The following is a 26,734-nucleotide window of genomic DNA, read 5'->3' as shown; positions in this document are numbered from 1 at the left end:
TGCCTCAAAGGATAGTTGCTGTCATTTAGGCCAAAGATAGTTCCACTTGGTACTAGAAATGTAATTAAAATGCATTTTTTGACCACAACTAGGTGTCTAAATACTTTTGTCAACAGTGTATTTCTTAGCCTCTTCTCAAGTATGCTTGCAAAATCTTACCTTTAAAATTCAGTAGCAATGTAAAAACATTTTTCTCTATAATTCTCACATTCAGTTTTATTTTATTATTATTTTTTTAATAGATTGGTACAATTGCAGCTCTACGCCAATCATTTGTAATTTGTCCTTCTGAATAACACTGTGTAACTAAGAATTAAAGATGCCAAGATTATATTCTTAATTTAATCCTTTATCCAACTGTAAGCAAACATGAAGTATCTTCATGACTGGGCTACTTGTATACAGAGACTAATGACTTCAATCAACTGCCTTAAAATCCTATAATGCAAAGCACACACACCCTTTCGGATGTGTATTATGCTATGGATCATGGTAAGGGCCACTACCCAGACCAGTTTGATGTTTATTAAGGTAGGGATACCACTTCAAAAACTCTCATCTACAAGATCATTCTAAATCTCACTGAGCGACCTGAATGACTCCAGGACAGGAAACTCGACAGTGGCTCACACTCAGAGATAGGCAAAAAACCAGCCACCAAGCAAAACCTCTCTACTCCCCTGGAAGCAAGCTACCATCAGTGGGAGCCAGACCGAGAAGAGATATCAAGTTAATGCAGAAGTCATATATTTCCATATACAAGTAGTCAAAAGATGTCACGCCTTATTATTAAAATACCCTGGATTAGAGACTTCTTCATCACTTCAGCCTTGGTATCTCTTCTTGGTCTGGCTCCCACTTGATGAGACCTCAACAAAGGTCTAAACCAGTCTAGGTAGTGGCCCTTCCTATTATGCATATACTAAGGATATACTAAAGCAACTGAATGTGAAATCGTTAGCCTCTATATACAAGTCCAGTCGTGAAGATACTTCACATTCAAACATTGTTTGCTTACACTTTGATAAAGGATTAAACCAAGACTATAATTCCTTGGCATCTTTAAAAAACTTTCAACATCTGTCTCTAATCCAGAGTATTTCAATAATATGGTGTGACACCTTTTGACTACTTGTATATTGGGAAATATGACTTCTGTATTAATACAACCTTGGTATCTCTTCTGGGTCTGGTTCTCACTGTTGTTAGCTTGCTTCCAGAGGAGTAGAGAGGATCTGCTCGGTGGCTGGTGTTTGTCTATTTTTGAGTGATGAGTTTAGAAGTCATCCTTTTGGGTCACTCAGTGAGATTTAGAGTGATCTTGTAGATCACTCAGTTTTGGAGAGGTATCCCTGCACTTTAACATACCTCAATAAAGGTTGAAACTAGTCTGGGTAGTGGCCCTTCCCATAATATATCGCATTATACACATCCCAAAGGGTGTGTGCTTTGCATTATAAGATACTAAGGTAATTGATGTGAAGTCATTAGACTCTATGTACAAGTAGCCCAGTTGTAAAAATAGTTCACGTGCAAACATTGTTTGCTTACACTTGGATCAAGGATTAAACCAAAAAGATAATTTTTTTGGCATCTTTAACTCATTGTATAACCAAGTGAAAAAAACTTTCAGCAACTGAGCAACAATGGTAAAACTTTTATACCTCAAAATTTGAGCATTTCTAATGGAATATTATCTATTCCAACTGCTTTTCTCTAATTCAAGCATTGATATCTACTCACGATTGCATTCCTCTCTATTTTCTGTCACTTCTTGTTTGATTTTGCTATCTTTCCAAGGACAAGTATTCCACACATCTAGAATATCTTTATCCTCTCTATTTTTTTTAAAGTACTTTACCTCTATTTTTAACCTTTTTCAATAGCCTCAAGAACAGTTTTCTGATTTTATCATGTATATTCTTACTTAGTCTTCCAATGACTTGTTTAGCTGCTTTTACACCCTGCTTAGCTTCCTTGCCCTTTTTTACTGTAATTCTCTCAAAACACATGATGATTTACTAGCTAGTAACTTTCAATATGATTTCTTTTCCAGTTGTTCCAGAAGTTCTGATTTTTCTATCCTAGCAGACAACTTCACCATATTCTTTCCTGGCTGAATCAATGTTTTCTTCAAACTTTCCCACTGCATCTCCAAGGTTTGATTCTTGTCTTCAAACTCTTGCACTGTCTCTTGAATAATATTTATATATCTGAATTTACAATTCATCTCTGAAAGCTCAACTGAGTCTATTTAAAACTTTCTTACACACTTTTCAATGAAGAAAGGTGCAAAGCTATTAATAATGATAATACCTACTGGATTTCTCTTCAGGATATACTGGTCATTACTAACATGATGTTCCTAATTCAATATGATTTCTTTTCCGGTTGTTCCAGAAGTTCTGATTTTTTTATCCTAGCAAACAACTTGACCATATTCTTTCCTGGCTGAATCAATGTTTTCTTCAAACTTTCCCACTGCATCTCCAAGGTTTGATTCTTGTCTTCAAAATATTAAAAAAATTCACTGTCTCTTGAATAATATTTATATATCTGAATTTACAATTCATCTCTGAAAGCTCAACTGAGTCTATTTAAAACTTTCTTGCACACTTTTCAATGAAGAAAGGTGCAAAGCTATTAATAATGATAATACCTACTGGATTTCTCTTCCGGATATACTGGTCATTACTAACATGATGTTCCTACATAAAGTGGTGTACAAATGCACATGGAGAGCACAAAAAATAAGATGTCCCATTAACTTTGAAACTAGATTTGAAATAGAGAGTGATCATTTAGCTCTGAGCAGGATGAAAGTGAATATCATATTGAAAAGTTAAAAAGTCTTTTAAAAAGACTCAATTGAGCAGCTTTCAGCCTCATATATACAAATATTATTCAAGAAACAATACAACAGTTTGAAGACAAGAATCAAACCTTCGAGATGCAGTGGTAAATTCTGAAGAAAACTGACTGATTTAACCAGGAAAGCATGTGGTCAAGTCATCTGCTAGGATATTGAAAAATTGATATAGAAAAATCAGAACTCTATAGTGGACTCAAACAGTTAAAAGAGATCATATCGAAAATTATTGTCTAGTAAATCAGCGTGTTTTTTGAAAGAATGCAGTGAACAATGCAAGGAAGTGAGGCAGGAATATAAAAGCAGCTAAACAAAATCGTGGGAAGACTTATAGATGATAAATATCAAGAAGGTAGGAAAATGTTCTGAAGGCTACTGAAAACGCTCAGAAATGATGGAAGAGCTTTAAAAAAAAAAGTGACATGAAAACTTGAAGATAAAGATATTCTATGTCTGGAGTAATTACTTAGAAAGGCTGCTAAATGAAATAAGAAATGACAGAAAATATTCAAGAGGAATGCACTCAGGAGTACATATCAATATGGACTAGAAGTAAAAAAAGTTATCAAAAACCTCAAATGTGGAAGAACCACTAGAGTAAATGATATTCAACCAGAAATGCTCAAATATGGAGATATATAAGTTTTTAGCAGTACTGCACTACATAATCCAGAAATCACTTTCAGAAGATTGAATTCCAAACAATTGCATAGAGCTCTCATGGTGTCCATTTATAAAAGGGGAAATAAAACTGAAACTATGATTTTCAGAAGAATCTCTTTACTGAGTGTTCCATATAAGATTTATACAAGCATATTTGAGAAGAGGCTAAGAAAAATTGTGGAAGGAAACCATGGAGAACAATAACTTGGTTCATTCTAAATGGGATTTATCATTCAATTTTCACTTTATGACAAATAATCAAGAAATCATAACTGGGAATATAACTAGGATCTGTATGAGTTTTTTAGATCTGGAAAAGGTACCAAGAGAAAGATGCAATTCAAAATGCTACAGTTGTATGGTATAAATTGGATTGTTATACTGAGCAATACACAATTTGTATTTCAGTTGTAGATCAGTAGTTAGAATTGAAGGAAATACAGAAAGTTGGTTTGATGTAAAATGAGGTGTGTAAAAAAAAAGTACACACTATATGACTATTAAATTATTTCAGGAAATTACAATGTATACTAAATATTAATTAAAAGAAATCTTTAATCAATACTTCCTATATATTGGCAATGTTACGTTGCCATCTTCATGGGAACACGTAACTATGATAAGTGCATCCAGGTACGAAAATCGAACAAATGAAGCCGAAGAAAGTAACTAACGTTGTTCCTAGAATTATAAAGGTGTCCCCTAGCAGGCTAAGTTGGGTTGTCTTGGCCGTTATTCTCATGATGCAAGCTTCCCAAATTTGGGGCAGTCTCATGCACCCAAATTTGTTGAGGTTTGGGAAGTTTTTTTTTAGAGCTGAGGCTTATTCCATGAACAATCTTCGTTATTTATATTTGCTGTGGTGTAGTAAAGTGGCTTTCTTCCATCGTATTCTGTGGCGGATATCCAGAGCATAGTCCACAAGCCCGGAATGGCTATATTGGTGAAACCGGATGTAGAATTTGTGTTCAGATATCCTGATATTAGCTGTCCTGCCTGTTTGGCCATAGTAGGACAGTTTACAGCTGCAAAGGACCTGGTATACTCCAGGTAGGTCTAGGGGAAGTGGCTGGTCTTTGGTGGAGCGGATAAGGGATGCCAATTTCTTATATGGTTTGTAACAAGTCGTTAGGTCATATTTCTTGAGGATTTTGGTTAACTTTTCAGAGATGCCTCGGATATAAGGAATGGCGATAGATTTAGTGTAATCTTTGTTATGAAAGGGGGGGGGGGGTAACTAGTTTTAATATTTTTGGGGGATTATAGCCATTGGCTAAGAATGTGTTAAGGATGTGGTTTAGTTCAGTGATTAGGGCATTATCATCTGAACAGATTAATTTTGGGATTTTATAACCCCATATTGTTGTGAGGGGGGGGGGGGGGTTGCTGGGGAATGTATCTGCCTGTATGGGCTGGCTTTCTGTAAACAGAGAAAGCCAAGGATCCATCAGGCTGGCATGTAATCGTTGTCTAGGAAAGAAAGACTGTTGTTTTTTTTTCTCTTTTTCCAAGGTGAACTGGATTTTAGGGTGTTGGTTGTCTAAGTGTGTTAAGAAGATGTGGAGTGTATCTGAGCCATAGCGAATACATCATCCACGTAGGGTAGCCAAACGGTGGATTTTTGTGGGACTGAGTTTAAGGCTTTTTCTTCAAGTCTCCATATAGAAGTTGGCCAGCGGTGAGGAGAGTGGTGAACCCATGGCTGTCCCCTCTATCTGTTTGTAGAATTTTCCTTGCCAAACGAAATAGCCCGAGTTCATTGTGAATTGAAATAGGGCTGAGATATTGGGAGGAAATTTGGCTTGGATGAGCTCTGAGGTATCTTTGAGTGGGACATTCGTGAATAGGGAGGAGACATCAAAACTGACCATTATGTCTGTGTGTTTGAGTGAGAGATTTTCTATACTGACTTTGAAGTGGGCTGAGTTTTTTGTGTGTGATGGTGTGTTGCCAGTACAGTGTGTGAGCGCTTTAGCTAAATGTTTGGCTAATTTGTATGTGGGTGGGGGGAATCAATGCCATCCACAATAGGATGTAATGCATATTTTGTTCATGGATTTTTGGTAGTCCATATATTCAGGAGGGTCTAGAGTTAAAAGGCTTTAGTTTGTTAGTAACTTCCTCAGACCAAGAAGTAACCTTCTTAAGGAGCCTTTGGAGTGTTCTGATTTGGGAGCTGGTGGGATCATATTCAATAGGGAGGTAGGTAGACCAATCTAACAATAAAGAAGTAAGCTTACCTGTATAGTCTGTTTGGTTGAGAACCACAGTGGCATTACCCTTATCCACTTTGGTGATTACTATTTCTCTATTGTTCTTGATTTCTTGTAGCACTTTATATTCTGCTTTGGATAGGTTGGTTTCTGGTGGTTTTGCTTTGGTCAGAACACCAGCTACATCCAGTCTGATACTGTTGGAAATATGGTTGGGAAGGTTGTGGATTTCACATTCTACATGTATCATTATTTCTTCGGTGCTAAGGTGAAATTGTGGCCACATGTAAGTGCGCTGAGTGCTTCAAGGTAACGGAAGACAGGTTAATTACCGTGTTTAGTTGAGGTTTGGAGGTAGAGTTCCTTTTCAGATTTTCAAATTTTTTGATGTGCCGACATTGTACTTTTTTTAAATTCTTTATTTGCTGAAGTGCACAAGATGTCGTAGAGAATCGTCCATAGGTCGTGGTTCAGAGTAGCAGCAAACTCTTCTTCTAACGCACGAATAGTCTCATTGATGTTGGCTAAGAGAAAGTGGGTAGCGACAATTTGTTTGCATAATATGGCAAAGCTAGTGTGGAGTTTATAAATGCAGAGAGCCTTCTGTGAAGAGAAGTGGTGCTTTAATTTCACGCAATTTGGGATTACCCTATTATCCCGGCAGCATTTTAAGAAGGTTAAATGATTTAGTTGTCTTGATATGATGGCATCTCTGAAAAGTTAACCAAAATCCTAAAGAAATATGACCTAACAACCTGTTACAAACCATATAAGAAATTGGCATCCCTTATCTGCTCCAAACACCAGCCACTTTCCCTAGACCTACCTGGAGTATACCAGGTCCCTTGTAAACTGTCCTACTATGGCCAAACAGGCAGGACAGCTAATATCAGGATATCTGAATACAAACTCTACATCCGGTTTCACCAATATAGCCATTCTGGGCTTGCGGACTATGCTCTGGATACCTGCCACAGAATACGATGGAAGAAAGCCACTTTACTACACCACAGCAAATATAAATAACGAAGATTGTTCATGGAATAAGCCTCAGCTCTAAAAAACTTCCCAAACCTCAACAAATTTGGGTGAATGAGACTGCCCCAAATTTGGAAAGCTTGCATCATGTGAACATCAGCCCAACAGCCATGATATCCCAATTTAAGTTCATTAGATACTCTCTTTGGCCTCATTTGTCATTATTTGTACCTGTGTGCATTTATCATAGTTTTATGTTCCCATGAAGGGCAATGTAGCATTGCCAAAATATAGGAAGTATTGATTAAAGTTTTCTTTTAATTAATATTTAGTATACATTGTGATTTCCTGAAATAATTTAATAATCATGTGTTACCAACGTATAAGCTTATCAACAAGAAGTACACACAATATCCACTGTTATTCTTCACCTATATGAATGTATGATGGAAAGTGGCTACTGAAACTGATATTGCAGCTCTTTGTGGGAATGAAGTTGTACTCTCAAATATATCCAGTCCATGGAATTCCTTGCATAATTTGAATAACTGTTGTAATAAATTCAGTATGAAAATCAGCAATAAAAAGACTATGAAAATAGGCAGGCATACTGAAAACATCAACTGCATCTCGAATTTTTTAGTGAAGATGGTAAATAAAATATGGAAAGAGACAAATTAGCAAAGCTGGCATAGTAGTGAGTTAACAATCAATTTATCTGTACAGAGAGAAATTAGTAAGAACACTTTAAAAAAAAAAGTATACAAGACAGCATTGCTATGAGTTTTAACTTACAGATATCTGAGAGCTGGATTAGAAATAAAATGCAATCAATCAGACCACTGTTATGAGTTCTGAGAAAAATTATGGGTTAGAATAGATGGAATCAATGACAGAACCATATGAAAAATTAGAGATATTAGGAAGGAACTTAACATTGCTAGCTTGCTTGTATTAGGAATGTGTAAATATACTAAGGTGGTAGAGTCACTTAAATGGAATGGGAAAGGAACAATTACCAAGGAAAGAATGGCAAAGCAAGATCAAGGCAGACTGATACATTAACCTCCCTACCACCGAGGTGGATGAAATAGTGAGACCAAATTGCACTTCTTATCCATGATATTCAATGGGTGTTACAGAATCGTATCCAGATTTAACTATCCGTCTATAGACGTTGGCCAGTTGGGGGGGGGGGTAATAAGTGCCTTAGAGCAGAGAAGAGCCATTGGGCTCCATCACAGTTATCTCAGGCTCTGTGATATTCTAATTTTAGAATATTCTTTATTTGTTTTTCAAACTATAAAATATCATCTGTAATTAAGATTGTCATTTTTTTCAAATCTGAATAAAGGATATTTGCCAAAGGAGTAGCCAGAACATGTGATGTTTTCCATTTGTTTTATACTTCATAGATATAGGTTTCTTTTTATCTGGATGTCGTTCCTAACTTGCTTGCAACTTAAAAGATAAATGCTGGATACAAAAAATGGCACACCTTTCAGATATATTTGCATGTCTAAATGAAGTAAACGTTGGAATGCAGGGCCCTGGGGTAACGTACTACAAAATTCAGAGTAAAATGGAGGCACTTCAACATAAATTAAAACTAAGTAGTGAATGTGTACTTAGAGAATTTGATTACTTCAAAAATCTCAGTAGTTTTCTACTTATGAAATTACCCTAAATGAAGGTGCTAAAGTTTCAATCATGCAACATATATCTTATTTGTGTAAGAGTATTGGGGAGTACTTATCCCCTCATTGAATCTGCCAGTACCAATGAATCGTGTTTAAAAAGAGAAAGAATGGATTATACTTTAAAAACAAATTTTTTGGGAGGAGGGGGAGAATACTTCATGGATATTTCAATCCAAAATTACAAAATTTTGGATAGAAATATTCATGGAATACCCTAAAATAAGCAATCAAGATTTGAAATTTTTGATTTATTTTGCAACAACATATCTTGGTGAGCAAACCTTTTCATTATATACACTACAAAGACTAAATTTAGCAACAGGTTAAACACAGATAACACCTGTGCTTACAGGTGACAACTATAACTCCAAATATTAAAGCACTTTGTGATCAAAAGCAAGCCTACCTAAGCCACTTCTTCTTCTTCTACAGCTTCTCCCACTTAAGTGGGGTCACTGTTTGTTATGAGTCTCCTCCACACCTTCCTGTCTTGGGCTGTCACCACATCCAAGTTCTTCATCTTCAAGTCCTCTTCTAACAGCTCCCTCCATCTCTTCTTTGGCCGCCCACGCTTCCACCTTCCTTGCACATCCATCTGCATGACCCTTCTTCCCACATATTCGTCCTCCCTCCTCATCACATGACCAAACCATCTCAACCTTGCCTCCTGTATTTTCGCTCCTAAGTTCGTAACTTTCACTGTTCCCCTGACATAGTCATTTCTCAGATGATCCTTTCTGGTCACACCGCACATCCACCTAAGCATTCTCATCTCTGCTACTTCCATCCTGCTGATGTTATTTTTCCTCAGGGCCACAGTTTCTATAGCATATGTCATAGCTGGCCTCACTACTGTCCTATAAATTTTGCCTTTCAGATTGATCGGCACCCTCTTATCGCATAACACTCCAGCCATCTCCCTCCAGTTCCTCCAACCCGCTTGTATCCTGCATCCCACTTCCTTCTCAGCTCCTCCATCTTCTTCCACTGTTGAACCTAAGTATCTAAAGTCTCTCACCTTCCTAATGACATTTCCTTCCAGCTCCAAATCTGTCTCCTGGCCACCGCCCACTGCGCAACACATATACTCTGTCTTACTTCTGCTCAGTCTCATACCTCTCTCTTCCAGTACTTTTCTTCATCTTTCCAGTTTAGTTTCCGCTTCTTCTCTTGAATCTACACACAGCAAGATGTCATCTGCATACAACATTGTCCAAGGTGCATCTTCTCTCACCTCCTCTGTTACCACCTCCATCACAATATTAAACAGAAACGGACTTAATGCTGACCCTTGATGCAAGCCAACTGTTACTTGAAAACTTTCTGTCTGTCCCAAACAGGTCCGAACACTTGTCTTCACATTTCTGTACATTTCCCGCACCAAGCTGACATATTTCTCCGGCACCTTCTTCTCCCTCAGACACCTCCAGACTTCTTGCCTTGGCACTCTATCGTATGCTTTCTCCAGATCAATAAATACCAGATGTAGCTCCCTTTGTTTCTCTCGATATTTTTCCATCATCTGTCGTAACCCAAAGATAGCATCTGTTGTTGATCTACCAGGCATGAAGCCAAATTGTTCCTTTGCAATCTCCACCTCCTCCCTCAATCTACCATCAAGAACCCTTTCTAGGATCTTCATTGTGTGGGACATCAACTTTATTCCTCTGTAATTTTTACAGTCTTGTGCATCCCCTTTACCCTTGTAGATGGGAACAACAGTATTCTCCCTCCATTCCTCGGGTATATTTTCCTGTTGGCAAACTTTCATGAACAGGTCCCACAGCAGGTCAATTCCCTCTTCCCCCAGTGCCTTCCATGCCTCCACTGGAATTCTGTCGGGGCCCACCACTTTTCCATTCCTCATCCTCTTCATGGCCTCCGTTACCTAAGCCACTAATAAATAAATATATAATGATTTAAATTTTGCATTTTGAATGTGGAACTTTTAGCACAAATAAGTAGATGTCAAATGGCAATTTTTTCTTTGAATATTTATTCAAGTATGAAGTTTGAAAAGACTTGTAAAATTTAACTGTCATTATTGAATGTTCATAATATTAATGTAAAAAATTTTATGAGAGCTCCAGCATGTATGTTTTCTGGTGCAAGGGCTTCTTCAGCCGAAAACGTTTGGGAACCATGCCTTAGAAGACCCAAAATATAAGATCTGATTACACTGCATCCTGGCATATGTAATATGGAGGGAAGTTGTAGATAGTAATGATTTCTCATAGTACTATCATAATCTCTTGTTCATATCCCCCCCCCCTCCCAAGGATACATATCATGAGAAATTTGATGCTGATGATTAATAACTACCTGCCTAGTATGAATAATAACTCTGATATTAGATTTAATACTCCTTTCCTTAAAGATATAGACTGATAATAATGGAGATATATCAAGAAATGAGAGGAATATAATAAAGAGACCTAAGCTTCATTGATCTATTAAAAAAAAATTATGTGACAAAGTTTCATGATTGGAAGGACTGCACAAAACATTAAATCTGTATAGTCTGAATAGAATTTTATACAAAAGCAATACATTAGTACCAATTCAAGGACATTCAAGAAGAGTTTGTTATTAAACTGGATATAAAGCAGGTCATTATATTTATGTTCTATATGGATCACATGATTATGGAAAGTGCTTTTAAACCTTATTTTTAAATAAGATATATTAGGCTTATATCTTTATTCTCTGAAATTGGTGTTATCCTATTAATTGATGTAAATTTATTGCAAGTCTTGAACCAAATTCAATAACTGCCTAGCGAGGTATAGTGCAAAAATGAGCGATAAGCAGAGTAAAATTATGAAAATAGGCAAGAAAATTGAATCAAATCTGCATTCTCAGTGATGACCATGCAGAATATGGGACAGCTGATCAAATAGAAATCAGAGCTATAATGTGCAAGAAAATTAGTACAGTGAACAGATGAAATCAATGGCATAATCACATTAAAAAAATGAAGATATGAGGGAAGACCTTGACATTATTCAAGAATCTGTAAGCAAGTGACTTAAAATGGTATTGTCACTTAAACAGAATCGGACATGCAAGATTAGTAAAACAAATATATATGTTATGACAGCAGGAAAAAATACCCCAAAAAAAGACTAAGATATATATATATATATATATATATATATGAGTTTATGCAGTTATGAGGTTTGTTGAGTGCATTAGAAAGCTGAAATGGAAGAACTGAGCAAAACAGACCTGAAAAATAATAATAAATTAATAAATACATTTTATTCTTCCATTCCTACTAACTAACTTCTCGGCATTAGGATGGGCTGATGCATTATCAAGAAGTAAAACAGCTTTTACATCTTCAAGAGAGATTTTCAGGATCTCTTCTTGTTAGTTTTGCACTTGGTATGAAGTGATTGAAAAACCAGTTGGAAAAAATGTCACTTGCAAACCAGGCATTCCTTGAACTGGAATAGATGACAGACAATTGGTTCATAACATTTTCAAAGCGCAAGGCTTGAGGCGATGTGTGCCATTGGCATTAGCATGAAGTAGGGCTGAAATGCGCTCCTTGTTTAATTTGCGGCCAAGCATGGTAATCTCATGTTTGTTTGCAAGGGTATTTTCAAGAACAGCACAATAGAACAGGCCAGTCTCATCTGCACTGTAAACTTGAAACAAAATAAGACCCTCAGATTCAATGACTTCATTGATGTATTTTCTGAAGGGCTCAACTTGTTCAATATCAGTGCTCAGTGCTTCACCACATGTTTGCCTGTTAGTAATGGTGCCATTTACGAAAGTGTCAAAGCCACCCATCACTCGCCTGGAACTGTATGCCCATGTGTTGTGCCAGTTTTTCAGCAGATGACTTTAGTTCAACACCACTTGACTGCTGTTGAATGAACCACTTGTAAACTCCTTCTAAATTCTTATGCTTGGTCAACATCACGTTTCTTATCTGCCACAGTGAAACCACTTTTGGAACTCTCAACGTGAAAACCAAGTAAGTTTGTCTTTATTTTGCTTATATCTGAAACTGTTTGCTTTTTCACAACCATGAGCAATAGATGCACCACTTTCTATAAGTTTCTTGACGATAGCACAAGTTTCTGTGCTATCATCAAGTTTACTCGTTTTCTTTTAATCCCAGACATATTAATTGATATTAATAATGATTAATAACAGTTTAACTAAAAATTGCTCCAGCAACAGCCTAAACACCACGTGTTTTGGATCACTAGCAATGCTACTGATCCAAAGCACATGCACACGTGCCAACTATTACGAGCATGCACAAAATATCACAAATATATACGAATGTATCCAAGGAAGCAATTTATAAACTGCCAATCACTTCAAATGAACCATCATTTTTTTTATTAATTATTTCATTATCAAATTATGTCTGTTAAATCGAGAATTTACTGTATATCAATATTTCTGAGTGTTTTCTCAGTGGCTGCTACATCATATGACATCACCAGCACTGTCCATTTGCCAATGTTTTCTGAATTAGAATTCAGAAAACCTAATGTGGTTAAATGTGTGTGTAGACCAGAGGGGTTTTAAATCACTGCAAATTTTTATGTTAATTTCGAATGGTTTTACCCTCAACATTTGTTTTCAATGGAAGAAAAAACACTGACTTCTTTATCTGAGAAGTGTTTCAAGATAAACTTTTTAAGTATCAGAACTGAAAACATCTATGAAATTGATCATGTATAATTAATAAATATATGATAATAAATGGTCATGTATTGTTACTAGTAAAATACACTCAGGTCTCTTTTTTATGCGGTTTTGAAGTTATGCGGTGCATATTTCATGTAAATTCAGAGTTTCCCCATTGTACATAATGAACAGCATGTTACAGCATATTCTGGCGTAACGTGAGTAACACGTAAGCAGTGAGTGTCCGTGAAGTTTAATTTTGCATGTGAGTAAGTGTTTGTCTTTTCATTATTATAAGTCTACATTTTGCTGATTAAATTTGGCCCAGTGGAGAAAAAAAAGCACGAAAGAAAAGCAATTACTTTGGAAATGAAAATTGCAATTTAGATTGCTTAACAAAAGGAGAGGGATCTACGGCGATTGGTAAACATTTTAATTTAGGCAAATCTACTATAAGAGCAATTAAAAAGAATGAAGTCGCAATAAGAAAATCTGTCATTTCTGGCACAAAACTAAATGTCAAATTATCATTGTACTCAAGAGATGCTTTATTAGAATAAACGGAACGTCGTTTGGATTGAAGGATTAACTCAAAGAATAATTCCTATAAGCGGTTATTTAATTAAACAAAAAGCTCTTCGGCTTTATGAACAGATGAAAAAATTGGAGCCATCTACTTCTACTTCCCAGGCTGATAAAGAATTTTTGGATAGCAAAGGATGGCTAATCGGGTTTTTAAAAAGGAATGCAATTCATAACATGAAGATTACAGGCAAGGTTGCAGCAGTAGATGAAGCAGCCGCCAAAAATTTTCAATAGAAGTTAGCCAAAATTATTGAAGATGGTGGATATTGCCCCGATCAATTCTTTAATGCTGATGAAACAGGACTGTATTGGAAGAAAATGCATAGTCGAATTTTCATCGCAAAGTCTGAGAAAAAAAGCAAGTGGGTTTAAAGCAAGCAAAGATCAAGTAATGTTGTTACTTTGTAGCAATGCATCAGGATCGAATGTTGAATCCCCATCCTATTAAATCGATTTCTGAGACCATGTGCTCTAAAAGGCAAAGATCTAAAACAGCTGCCAGTACAGCGGATGGCTAACAACTATATTTACTGAATGGTTCAATAATTGCTTTGTAACAGAAGTGGAAACGTATATGAAGCAAAAAACACTTTCGATTTCAAAGTTTTATTAATTGTTGACAATGCACCAAGTCACACTGTTGCAGTGTACATTGTTTCAAGTCATCCACATTTAGAACATCCAAATGTGCAGGCAGTGTTTTTCCACCCAATACAACAAGCATTATTCAGCCATAATTACTACTTTTAAAAAATATTATGTTAAGCACACTTTTCAATTTATATAAACTAGAAGATGAATCACTAATCAGTAACTGACGTTTGGAAAAAAAATTTCTATTTTCATCATCATCAAATTCCTGCCATGTACCCTCAAGGGGTGTACAGGATATGATAGTACTAAACGAAAAATTTACATCATTACTAACTTCCTATCTACAATTTTCCTCCAAATCAGTCTGTTACTCATCAAGACTCCAACATTATCAGATCTTATATTTCTGTCCTCTAAGGCACTTTGTACTGTATCGATCCACCTATATCTTGGTCTTCCTCTGTGTCGTTTTCTGCCAACCTGGCAGAGAACACTTCTTTTGCTAATCTTTCCACGGCCATTCTGTTTAAGTGACCATACCACCTGAGATTAGCTCTGCTAATGCATTTCTGGATGCAGACAATGTCAAGTTCTTTCCTAATATCCTCATTTTTAATATATTGCCATTGATGCCATCTGTTCACGCCTGTAATCTTTCTCAGGACTCTCATATGTGCGGTCTCTAGTCTTTGGTCAAGTGTTTTACTTCTGACCCAGCTCTCAGATCCATAAGTTAAAACTGGTTTGAACACAGTCATGTATACAGCTAATTTAGTGTTCCGACTAATTTCTCTCTTATTCGATATGAATTTATTCAATTCACTTCCTACCATACCAGCTTTGTTGATTCTGTTGTCTATTTCCATATTTAATTTACCAACTTCAGTAAAAATCTAGCCTAAGTAGCTGAAATGTTTTACTTGTTCCACAGGTTCTCCATTCACAACACACTTGACATTTTCAATGATTCTGCTTATTTTTATTGTCTTTTTTATTGCTGACCTTCATATACCATATCTATTACAACAGTTATTCAATTTAGTCAGTGAATCTTGTAGAGGATTTATTTTATTTTGTAGAGGATATTTTAGAAGTATAACATCATCCGCATAAAGCAAAGAGCTGACATTAACATCTCCAATTTTGATATCATGTTTAATACCACTTTCCTTCATAATGTGATCCATATAGATAATGATTAACAGAGATGATAATGTACATCCTTGTCTCACACCAGATTTAACATTAAACTATCTTCCTGTACTTCCTTCAATTCTAACTGCTGACTTACAACTCAAATAAAGACCAAGTATTGCTTGATATAATGCCCCACTGACACCATATAACTGTAGCGTATTGAATAGCTTCTCTCTTGGCACCTTGTCAATCAACAAAACTTAAATACAGATCTTTGTTATATTCCAATGATATCTCCACTATATGTCGAAAAGTGAAGATCTGATCCTGATAGCCTCTATTTGACCTGAATCCAGCTTGTTCTTCACCAAGCTTTTCTTCCACAATTCTTCTCAACCGTTTCTCAAGTATACTTGCATATATCTTACCAGGAACACTCAGTAGGAATACCCACTGAATGTGAGAATTACATCTCTGTAATTCTCACATTCACTTTTATTTCCCTTTTTATATATATGGGTACTATGAGAGCTCTACTCCAATTATCGGGAATTCATCCCTCTGTCCAGGCTTTCTGAACTATGCAGTGCAGCCACTGTAAAATTTTTATACCACCATACTTCAGCATTTCTGGTCAAATATCATCTACTTATGCTGCCTTTTCACATTTCAAGCCTTTGATGGCTTTTTCTACTTCAAGCATGGATATGTATTCTTTACTGCATGCCTGGTCAGTGTTTTTTTACCACTGTGCTGTCATCACTGGTTGTTTCATTTAGCTGTTTTTCAAAGTAATTACTCCATACTTCAAAGATATCTTTGTCTCCCGTTTTCATGTCACCTTTATCATCTCTAACTCCTTTTACAGCACTCTTTCCTCCATTCCTAAGCTTCTTCAACAACCTCCAGAATATTTTGTCACCTTTTTAATATTTATTTTCTATGTTCCTGCCAAAGTCCTCCCATGACTTTTGATTAGCTAGTTTTACACAGTGTTTAGTTTTCTTACATTTGTCTCTGTATTCTTTAAGAGCACAAGCTGACTTATTTGCCAGGAACTTTTGATATGCTTTCTTCTTTTCCTTCACTGCCTCTTTAACTTCCTGTGTCCACCATGGAGTTCTAATTTTTCTATCCTTGCAGACAACTTCACCACATGCCTCTCTAGCTGAATCAATCAGGGTTTTCTTCAAGGCTTGCCACTGAATCTCCAAGGTTTGGTTCCTGTTCTCAAACTCTTTCATTTTTTCTCCAATAATCTTTATGTATTTTAGTCTACAGTTCACATCTGAGAGTTGCTCAACTTTTATTTGCTTTAAAACTTTCTTACATGTTATTCTTTTCAATATGAAATTCAATTTTATCCTGCTCAGGATTAAATAATGATCACTTCCAATTTCAAATCCTCTGTACACTCTGGTATCCTGCATGAGGGAGAAAACATCACTATCAACAATAACATAGTCAATGAGACTTTTCTTATTCCTTGCCTCTTCTCTCCATGTGAATTTGTGCACATTTTTATGTTAGAACATGGTGTTAGTAATAACCAGTCCATGTCCTGAGCAGAAATCCAACAGATATTTGCCATTATTATTAGCTTTGCTCTTTTCTCCAAATTTTCCCAAAATATTTTTGTATATCTGACAATCACTTCCTACTCCGTATATCAGTTTTTTCTTTGTGTCTCAGACTATTAAATACACTAATATATATAAGTAGTTCACATATAAGCTTTAATACTGGTAATTCACACATTAACAGGACAATCAGAAGTCTCTCACTGCCATCCTACCCTTCTGTTTGGGTAAGAGAAAATGCCATGCCCACCACCATTTCATATTGGCAGACAACCTGCATTGGGGTGGGGGGATGAATAAGTGTGTTTTAGGATATATAAAAAAACAATAATTAAGGAAAATGCTATAGCTTTTATATTTGAATTACTGAAAGGTGTAAATAAGTGAACTACCATTAATGAGCCATGTGAGAATGCAATATAAGGGATATAAAGAACAGGTGTGAATAGGAATACTTTCATTACTGACAAGCGAATTATTAATAATTTATGCTTGAAACATGCACATTACAAATTGCTTGGTAGAGAGCAACAACAAAATCCTAGTTATTGGGTACAGAAAGCACAATTTATGTAAAGCAAAAAGATGCATATGAGAATCTATATATATACATATATATATATATGTAGAAAGTATTTTACCTTGGGTAAAATAAAGTTAAAGATACGAAGCTATTTTAAACCTGGTTTTACTCCATTTCCCAAGTAAGGCTCCCACTGATGAGACCTCAATAAAGGTCGAAACCGGTCTGGGTAGTGGTCCCTTTCCTTTAATACAAAGCATCATACATCTCCTCCAGGAGATGTGCTTTGCATTAAGGGTAAATATTAAAATTAGTGATCAGAGCTTATTCTACTTTTACCATGAGTTGCCTTGATCTTGCACTACGTGCATTGTCAGCTAGACTTGCAACACTTGCAGGCACAAACTTGACTTGTATGTCTGTTTGCTTACTTGGGAAATGGAGTAAAACCAGGTTTAAAATAGCTTGGTATCTTTAACATATATATATATAAAAAAACTGGAAATCAATTCTAATTACATTTGAGATATTCAATATCATCAAGACACTTCACAGATGCTAACTTTACAAATAAAATTACAAAAAAAAAAAAAAAAGTTGCAATTAACATGCCATATAAGCTCTGTGTAAATGTAACTGCCCAACAAGGAAGTAGCACATGCACTAGATCATCAGCAATAATGCTCTGGCTTCTGTATGGTTTACCACATGAGCAACTTGTTTCCAGAACATTTGTTAAGTAGCTGTCTATCCTATAAGCTGCAACAGGAAGTTTTTATTACTATCATTTAGGCAGGACTTAAAAAATTTTGTTGGCTTTAGTATCAGAGCTTTCCAGACTCCCCCCCCCCTCGTATTTCAACAAGTGTATTAGATTCATAATACTGATTGAATATAAAATTAATAAAGACAAATTACTTACTGAAAGATTTGGGAAAGCACATTAGATTTGCAACTTCCTGTGGAGTAAAGTAGCGCAACTTTAATTCTTGTAGTAGGGCAACTTTCTGAGGATCACAAGAATCTAACTTAAGAAGGTCAGCAAAAATGCGAGACAACTAATACAGAAAAACAATATTACAAAAACATTATTTACAGATATTCAATTAAAATTTGGGGGGGGGGAGTTCGTACAAAACGTTTCAATTTTTTCAAGTAATAATTATTTTATTATTACTGTTCATTTGTAATCTTATTTAATATTATAACTGAAATGGATACATCCAGAATATTCTGGTGAACAGTGACCCTGAACTCTCACCAATCATTCTACTTTCAAAGTGCAATATGCATGTGTCAATGCATACACAAAGTTTTTTTCTAATAGCACTTTTTAACCTTTGTGTAATTCTTCCTTTCTTGCTTCATGTAACTTCAATAGTTTATTTGTTTCACTCTGATGATGTGATGAGATACTCATCTTGAAATATTGGTGAATTATATTAAAAAATTCTTTATTTCATTATGTAATTTAACATGTATCATCTATCATATCTCATCTCAAACTTTGAAAACCATATTTCCCCTCAATCTGTCTTTATATGCACAATTTCATATGACAATTCCATAGGTCAAAAGTTAGACAAAAATGTTGAGGTTTTAAGTTTTTATAAGATGGACTGCCTATGGAATCCACAATAGGTTACTGGATGAAACAACATCCATAGATCAAGAAACTATTTTAAGTCATTACTTTTATGATGTGTATGCCATGTGGATCCCAGGCTAAGACTACATAAGTGTTGGAATCTTCTAGTAAAGGTGTTCATTTTTCTTATGTATTCATCTGTGTTCATAACCACTGTGCGTGTCCTTTTCCTCTGTGTGCTTTAATTATTACTATGTTTGGATTTTAATTTGCTTCAACAAGGAAAAAAATCTAATCACTTGAAAATTGTAATTAATCCTTCTTCCAAAGTCTTATCTGGCACTGAAAAGAAACTTAGCAAGAGGTTTTAATTTTGCATTGTTTCCAGACATTCTAAAAGTGGATATTACACACTGAAAAGGGAATATACCATCTCCCAAGAGATTTTGCAGACCTCATCCACATTCAAACTTCAGCTTATTACTCAAAACTAAATTAATTACCACCTAGAAAAATCCTGAAATTAGAGTTGACAGCTCTTAAAGTATTATGACAAGAAAAAGCATAGTGATAGTTAAAGCAGACAATGGAAATGCGACATAAGAAAAATTAACACCATTAGAAACTATTATTATATATAAACTCTATTAGAGTGACAGATGAGTTGAATAAAGGAAATGGTTACATGATATTCTGCAAAGCCATTTGACCGAATACCACAAGGAACTTGGTTATGCAAATTAGAACAAATGAGGATGGACATTGGTTATGTCGATAAGAGGATGGCTGCAGGACAGATATCAAAAAGTGGTATACAGAGAAGCAGGATCCAAGCAAAAGCTGGTAACTAGTAGTGTGCTGCAAAGTTCTTTGCTAGGACCACTACTGTTTAATTTATTATTCTTATCTGAGACCTCCAGGCAGTCAAGGACTCGAAGGAGGCTATAAATCATGCAAACCAGCTGTCATACCTTCCCTTCAATTCATTCACACTAGATGCACTCACTACCCCTAAAGGCAAACCATTCCACTCACTCACTGCTCTGACAGAGAACCTTAGCTCTTACCCCTTTCTTGACTGTGAACAAACTTAACTTTCATGGATGCCCCCCATGTACTCTCCCCACCTTCCATATAACAAAAAATTTCAGACAATATCCTATAACACCCATTCAAAAGTTTCTAGGCCTCTATCACATCACCCCTCTTTCTCCTGTTAACCAGAGTCTGCAATCCACATACTCGCAATCCGTCCTCATAATCTAAATCCCATAATCTAGATATAATCTTTTGTAACTCTTCTTTGCACCCTTTCCACAGCTTCTTTATCTCCTTGGAATCCAAGAGACCAAATCTGCACACAATATTCCAAGTGAGGTCTTATCAAAGCCTTATAAAGAGACAAAATGACTTCCTTATCCTTAGATGTCAAGGTTCACTTCAACATCGCAATTATCCTCTGAGTTGTATTTGCAACGTTTGCTATGCAACCTTTGAACTTCAAATCCCTATCCACCAATACGCCACGATCCCTTGCCTCCTCAGTTTCTTGTAGCAATAACCCTGCCGATATAATATGCTGCTGGAAATCTCATCATGCCAAAGTGCATAAACTTTACACTTACTCATAGCCATTTTCGTCTGCCCAAATTTCCAGCCTATTCAAATCATTTTGTATATAAATGATATAGAAAATAAAGGAAATATTCAGTTGTTTGCCAATGATGCAAAGCATCCTGCAAGCTCTCCACATCACCTTCATAGTGAATTAAGGTGATGTAGAGAGCTTGCAGGATGCTCAAGATGATTTAAATAGGTTATCAGTATGGGCAAAAGATAATGAATATCAGTTTAATGTGAAGAAATGTGAAGTTATACATTTTGGTATAAACAGTTTAAGTTATGTGCCACATTGATGGAACTGTATTCCAGGAAATAGATGAAGTTAGGGATTTAGGGATAGTGGTAGACAGAGAGCTGAAGTTTACAGAACAACTGCTAAGGTAGTTCATAGGATTACTTGGCTATTAAAAAACACAAATGGGGATGGATAAGACTTATGTGGATAAGAGGATGGCTGCTGGACAGATATCAAAAAGTAGTATATGGAAGCGTAGACAGATTTGAAGTTTAGAGGACATATTGCTAAGGTAGTTAGATTACTTGGCTACTGGAGAACACACACGCACACACTAACAAGCAGAGATAAGGAAATTGTTATTCTTCTTTATAAAGCCTTGATATGTCTACACCTGAATTACTGTGCTCAGATCTTGTGTCCTGGGTTTTTTGGAGATGAGGCAGTGGTGGAGAGAATTCAGAGGTGAGCAAGCAAGATGGGGAGTTGGAACATTCCCTATTGAGGGAATGAAGGTGTGTGGACTGCAGTCTTAGGAAATTCACGTGTCTGAACACGTATGCCATCTTCAAAAAAAGAAGACGACATAAGGTTGGCATCCCATACAACAAACTCAGGCGATCAAGTAGTTTGGCAAGATACTGATCATAATTGTTTTACAAAAAAGTTTTATGGGCAAGTGACTTGGCTCAATGCAGGTCCAGTTCATATGTGGGACTATGTGCTATCGACTATGGGGGCATAGGGGGATATTAGTTTTGTGGATGTCTGGTAATCCATAAATACAGGGTGGTTTAACATGAATTGGTTTTATTTTCTTGATGATTTCTTTGGGCCATGACGTCGCTTTTTTCAGTAATTTTCGGACTTTTTTCTTTTTAGACATCGTAGGGTCTCAATGTATAATTTGATAAGTGGAACTGTCACATAGGAGATATTGCATTTTTCTGTTGTACTCTTCTTGATTCATGATAACTGTTGCATTTCCTTTATCGTCTTTTGTAATAATAATATTTTAATTATTATATAACTTTTTAGGGCAGGTATTTGATTAAGTGGAATATTGCTTTTTGGAGGCTAGCCTTGTTTAGAATACTTGCTATATCTAGTCGCACGTTATTGGCCATTGCCGCCGGCAGAAGATCATGGATACCTCATTCTACTTTTATCATAATTTCTAGTTTAGGAATTTGTTTGGGCGTGACGGCAAAGTTACTTTGTGTAAAATAAGTCATGAATAATATAATAAATTTAATTTAATCCTTTAACCAAGTGTGAGCAAACAAAGTTTGCGCCTGAAAATATCTTCAGGATTGGGGGTAAGGTAGTACAACACCAGGCAACTCATAGCAAAGGTGGACCAAGCTAACATCACTCCCATCTCAGTATCTCCCATAATGCAAAACACATCTCCTTGCGGATATGTATAATGTTATGCATTAAGGGAAGAGTCACTACCCAGACTAGTTTCGACCTTTATTGAGGTCTCTTCAGTGGGAGCCAGGCTCAGAAGTGGAGATACCAGGCAGAAGCAATGCCGAGGTCATCTTTACCTATAGGAGTTGCCAAAAGGTGTGCCACCTTTTTATTAAATTACTCTGGATTTAGAGAAAGATGTTGAAAGTTTATTTTTCACTTGGTTAGACTATAATAAATTTAGTTTAATCCTTTTATTTAAAATAAAGAGCCAATAGGCTTCATTTTGGCGATGTAAACATTATTTAAATTCAGGGGATATTAAATCCCACATTGTTTTAAAACCGAATAAGAAACTCAAAGATTGGAATCAAACAGTTTCACGCCGAATATAGAAACGATAAAAGTATCGGCGACTACTAGCGTAAGCTAAAGCACGTAGTTCAAGGTACGTAGTACAAACTAGGGCAACTCGTAGCAAAGGTGGCGAAAGTTCTGATCGCTATTCTTAGTATTTTCCATAATGTAAAACCCATCTCATAGGAGATGGGTGATGTTATACATTACAGTGGGAGGTTACTACCCAGACCAGTTTCGATCTTTATTGAGATCTCATCAGTGAGTAGCTAGACCAAAATATTACTAAGGGTATAGCAAAAAGAAATTATATACTCTGCTAAATAGAAGTTGTCAAAAATGTGCACCCATAAATTATTTAAAATAAAGAGCCAATAGGCTTCATTTCGGCAATGTAAACATTATTTAAATTAAGGGGATATTATCCAAGTGTGAGCAAACAAAGTTTGCACCTAAAAATATCTTCAGGACTGGGGTAAGGTAGTACAACATATTGTGTATACTATATTTGGCTCTTTGATTCCAATCTTTGAGTTTCTTATTCGGTTTTAAAACAATGTGGGATTTAATATCCCCTTAATTTAAATAAATTAGTTTAATCCTTTATCCAAGTGTGAGCAAACAAAGTTTGCCCCTGAAAATATCATCAGGACTGGGGTAAGGTAGTACAACACCAGGCAACTCATAGCAAAGGTGGACCAAGCTATAAAGGATTAAACTAAATTTATTATAGTCTAACCAAGTGAAAAATAAACTTTCAACATCTTTCTCTAAATTCAGAGTAATTTAATAAAAAGGTGACACACCTTTTGGCAACTCCTATAGGTAAAGATGACCTTTTCATTGCTTCTGCCTGGTATCTCCACTTCTGGGCCTGGCTCCCACCGAAGAGACTTCAATAAAGGTCGAAACTAGTCCGGGTAGTGGCCCTTCCCTTAATGCATAACATTATACATATCTGCAAGGAGATGTGTTTTGCATTATGAGAGATACTGAGATAGGAGGTTAGCTTGGTCCACCTTTGCTACGAGTTGCCCGGTATTGTACTACCTTACCCCAGTCCTGAAGATATTTTCATTCGCAAACTTTGTTTGCTCACACTTGGATAAATGATTAAACTAAATTTATTATAGTCTAACCAAGTGAAAAATAAACTTTCAAAAGTCATGAATAACCGCCAACACCTAAGCTTTTCTGTTAGCCTGATGATGTAAGTTTGACTACTTACATAACTTGCAAGGTTATATTATTTAGTTTATTAAATTTGTTATGTCTAAAAACATGTGGTCTCAATACCAAAAATTTTCTGCAGAAATGCTAAACCACAGAAACTTATGTATTCAAGACTCTTTATTCTAACATAAATTATGTCATCAGTTGGGATAAAATTATCATGCTCTATTTTGAAGAAAACTTCCCTTCACATTGTATTAAAGAACCTACTAACATAATTCACTCACATAGCTTCCTCAACAAAGAACCAAGGACATGCTATAATGGCTTTAGGTATTAGATGATTTTTGTATTACAGTGTAAGACTATATCCCTCTGCTTATTAGAAGTGAGAAGTGGCTTGTAAAGTCCTGTATTATTTACACAGTATGGTGCCAGATCATCTAATCCATAGTCCCGATCATCCCTTGCATTACTAATGTGCTAGGTTTATAAATCTTTTGTTGTAAGTGGCATTGTCATTTTTTTTATTAAAAAAAAAGAGAACTTTGTGCTAATTTTTGTAGATAAACATGATTAATGAATAATATCAAGAACAAAGAAACATGCATATTCTTACTTTTGTAAATACATGCACGATTAATACAGAAAAACAGTTAACAGCAACAAAAAAAATGCAACATGAAAATACAAATGAATTTTATAATGCAGTAGTAGTATAGTGCTGAACAATGAAAATAACAAAGAAAATATAATACATACATTAAAAAAAAAAGGGTTCTGCAGAATACTTGAGCAAAGCTTTAGTATTTCTGTTATTTCTTTCAAGGAGCAATACTTGAATTTAATCATATTTCATTGATTTAATGTTCGCAAAATGTATTCATTAGAAAAGCATGAGCAATCGATGGTAGAAAGGAAACGTACTGAAAGAATACACAGTTTTATTTATTATTTCCGTACTTACTAGGACAGTTGAAGTGATTTGCAGTGGTAGGATGTGGAATGTGCAGAGATGTGCAAGAAAGAATGCAAATTAAAATTCATAGCTTGAAATGAAATTTGTGCATCCTTCATATATAGAAATGAAGGCTGCACAAAGATTAAAGAATGGAAAACAGAAGACTCAAATAAATTAAAAAGCACAAGAAACGATATGCGACTGAAACTGGGTGGAATTCCAGATGAAGTAACTAAGAACACTGAGGCCAGTATATTATTATGTTTATTACTTGCATGTTCTTTCTCTAATTGGATTTATCTGTTTTGTGAAATTAAAGACCTGGATCCTCAAGAAGAAAAAGTTACATTATCTCTATACAAGGCTGGCCAATTTACCTTCAGATGAAAGGTCCTTATATAATATATAAAATAATAAAATAAATAAAAAAAAACTGAAATCTCATCATAGATGAGATCCGAACTCAGTTTCCAACTGAACTCACTCCTCCTGACTGCTCTATTAAATGAAAAGAGACATGAAAGAAATGAATGGATAAAAAAAGAAGAGAAGTGTAGCATGAAAAGAGAAGAAATTTCCGAACTTGGTGTTTTTTCTTTTTTACACACATACACACTTAATATAATATCACAAAAATGTAAAATCTAGAAAAACTTGGTGAGTGCAGAACTACATGGAGGAGGTCTCAGATGCACTTATAACACAGCTATCCCATAATAATACAAAATTGCATGTACTCACCATTGTTGGTCATCCCCACAACATCCAAATATTCTGTTATAGTTTCTGTTAATTTGGTTGCTTTTTAACTCTGCTCTCCTAATGAATTGTACAATAACGTATATCAGCGTTTCTCAAACTTTTCATCATGGCCCACTGGGACAAAGCAAATAACTCAGAGGCCCACTAGTCTCATATTTTCTACTATTAATGAGCCTTCATATATCGTCCCTAAGTACAAAATTGTGGAATAAAATCAGGATAGGAATGGTGTAGATCATCAGCACATCCATACAGATGTTCTACAGAATTCTGTTTATGTAAATTAAAGTTAACTTAAATATTATTATTACTACATAACAACTCCAGGGAGTCCAAAGACTCATCGAGGGAGGGCTTTACAACTCTGTCTCCACCACTCAATCCACCAACTACAACGAACCACAACTACACCAACGCAATCTACCACCCACCACCACTAGTATTTTCAGAGACGATCACAAACATCCATGCCCAGAGTGGGATACGAACTTGCGGCCTTTTGACTGGAGAGCAGATACACTGACCACTCAGCCAACCAGGCCAGCATAAATATTCTGTTTCAAATTACTATTTTCTGTTGTTAGTGCATTTATATTGTGTAAAAATGCACAATTGATTTGTTGTTCATATATAGTAGTCATGCAAGGCTAATACATCGTGTTTACATGTAGTGCTAATTTTTAATGAAGCATTTACTTGATTACAATTTAGTCTGTATAAAATCAGTATTACAGTTTAATGTTTGTGTATGTTTAAAATACATAAGCTAAAAAGACTTGCATTGAAATTGAGTTTTCAATGAAATTGAAATTTTCCCCTCCTTCCACCCCCTCGGGACTAACCCAGACCCGAGACTCAAATTAAACAAAATAGCAAGGGTACTGACAATTCTTTAGCCGCTTCACGTATGACACGAGCTGGTATACCATCCAATCCCACAGATGTATTGATATTGAGGTTTTGCAATAGACTACTCACCCCACTTCATTCACTACAATTCCCGTATAATCTATTGGTTCATTCACATCTGCAATGTCACCACTTGGATGATATATTCTTGCAAAGTGCTCGCTCAGTAACTCAACTATATCAACTGATTCATTTACCTCCCTACCATCGGC

The 26,734-nt window shown here is 35.7% G+C and overlaps 1 protein-coding gene across 7 annotated transcripts in view; it reads right to left on the bottom strand.

The window, feature by feature from the left end:
* The window catches only part of Mt2 (tRNA (cytosine(38)-C(5))-methyltransferase), a 201,009-nt gene that overhangs the window by 8,604 nt on the left and 165,671 nt on the right, over positions 1–26,734 (bottom strand). For 6 of the 7 annotated variants that reach the window (XM_090410013.1, XM_090410018.1, XM_090410016.1 and 3 more), the window contains one exon: positions 18,421–18,556. The exons of the other annotated variant lie outside the window; for it this stretch is intronic. In XM_090410013.1, the coding sequence (XP_090266139.1) occupies positions 18,421–18,556 (136 nt within the window). The remainder of the gene's footprint in view (positions 1–18,420; positions 18,557–26,734) is intronic. 7 annotated transcript variants of the gene reach the window in all.

Source organism: Typopeltis vanoorti, chromosome 20 (genome assembly GCF_054136105.1).
Source record: "Typopeltis vanoorti isolate ZY-2024b chromosome 20, IOZ_Tvanoo_1.0, whole genome shotgun sequence".
NCBI classification, from domain to species: Eukaryota; Metazoa; Arthropoda; class Arachnida; order Uropygi; family Thelyphonidae; genus Typopeltis; species Typopeltis vanoorti.
The sequence above is the reverse complement of the archived record's forward strand: the minus strand, read 5'-3'. Positions and strand labels throughout refer to the sequence as shown.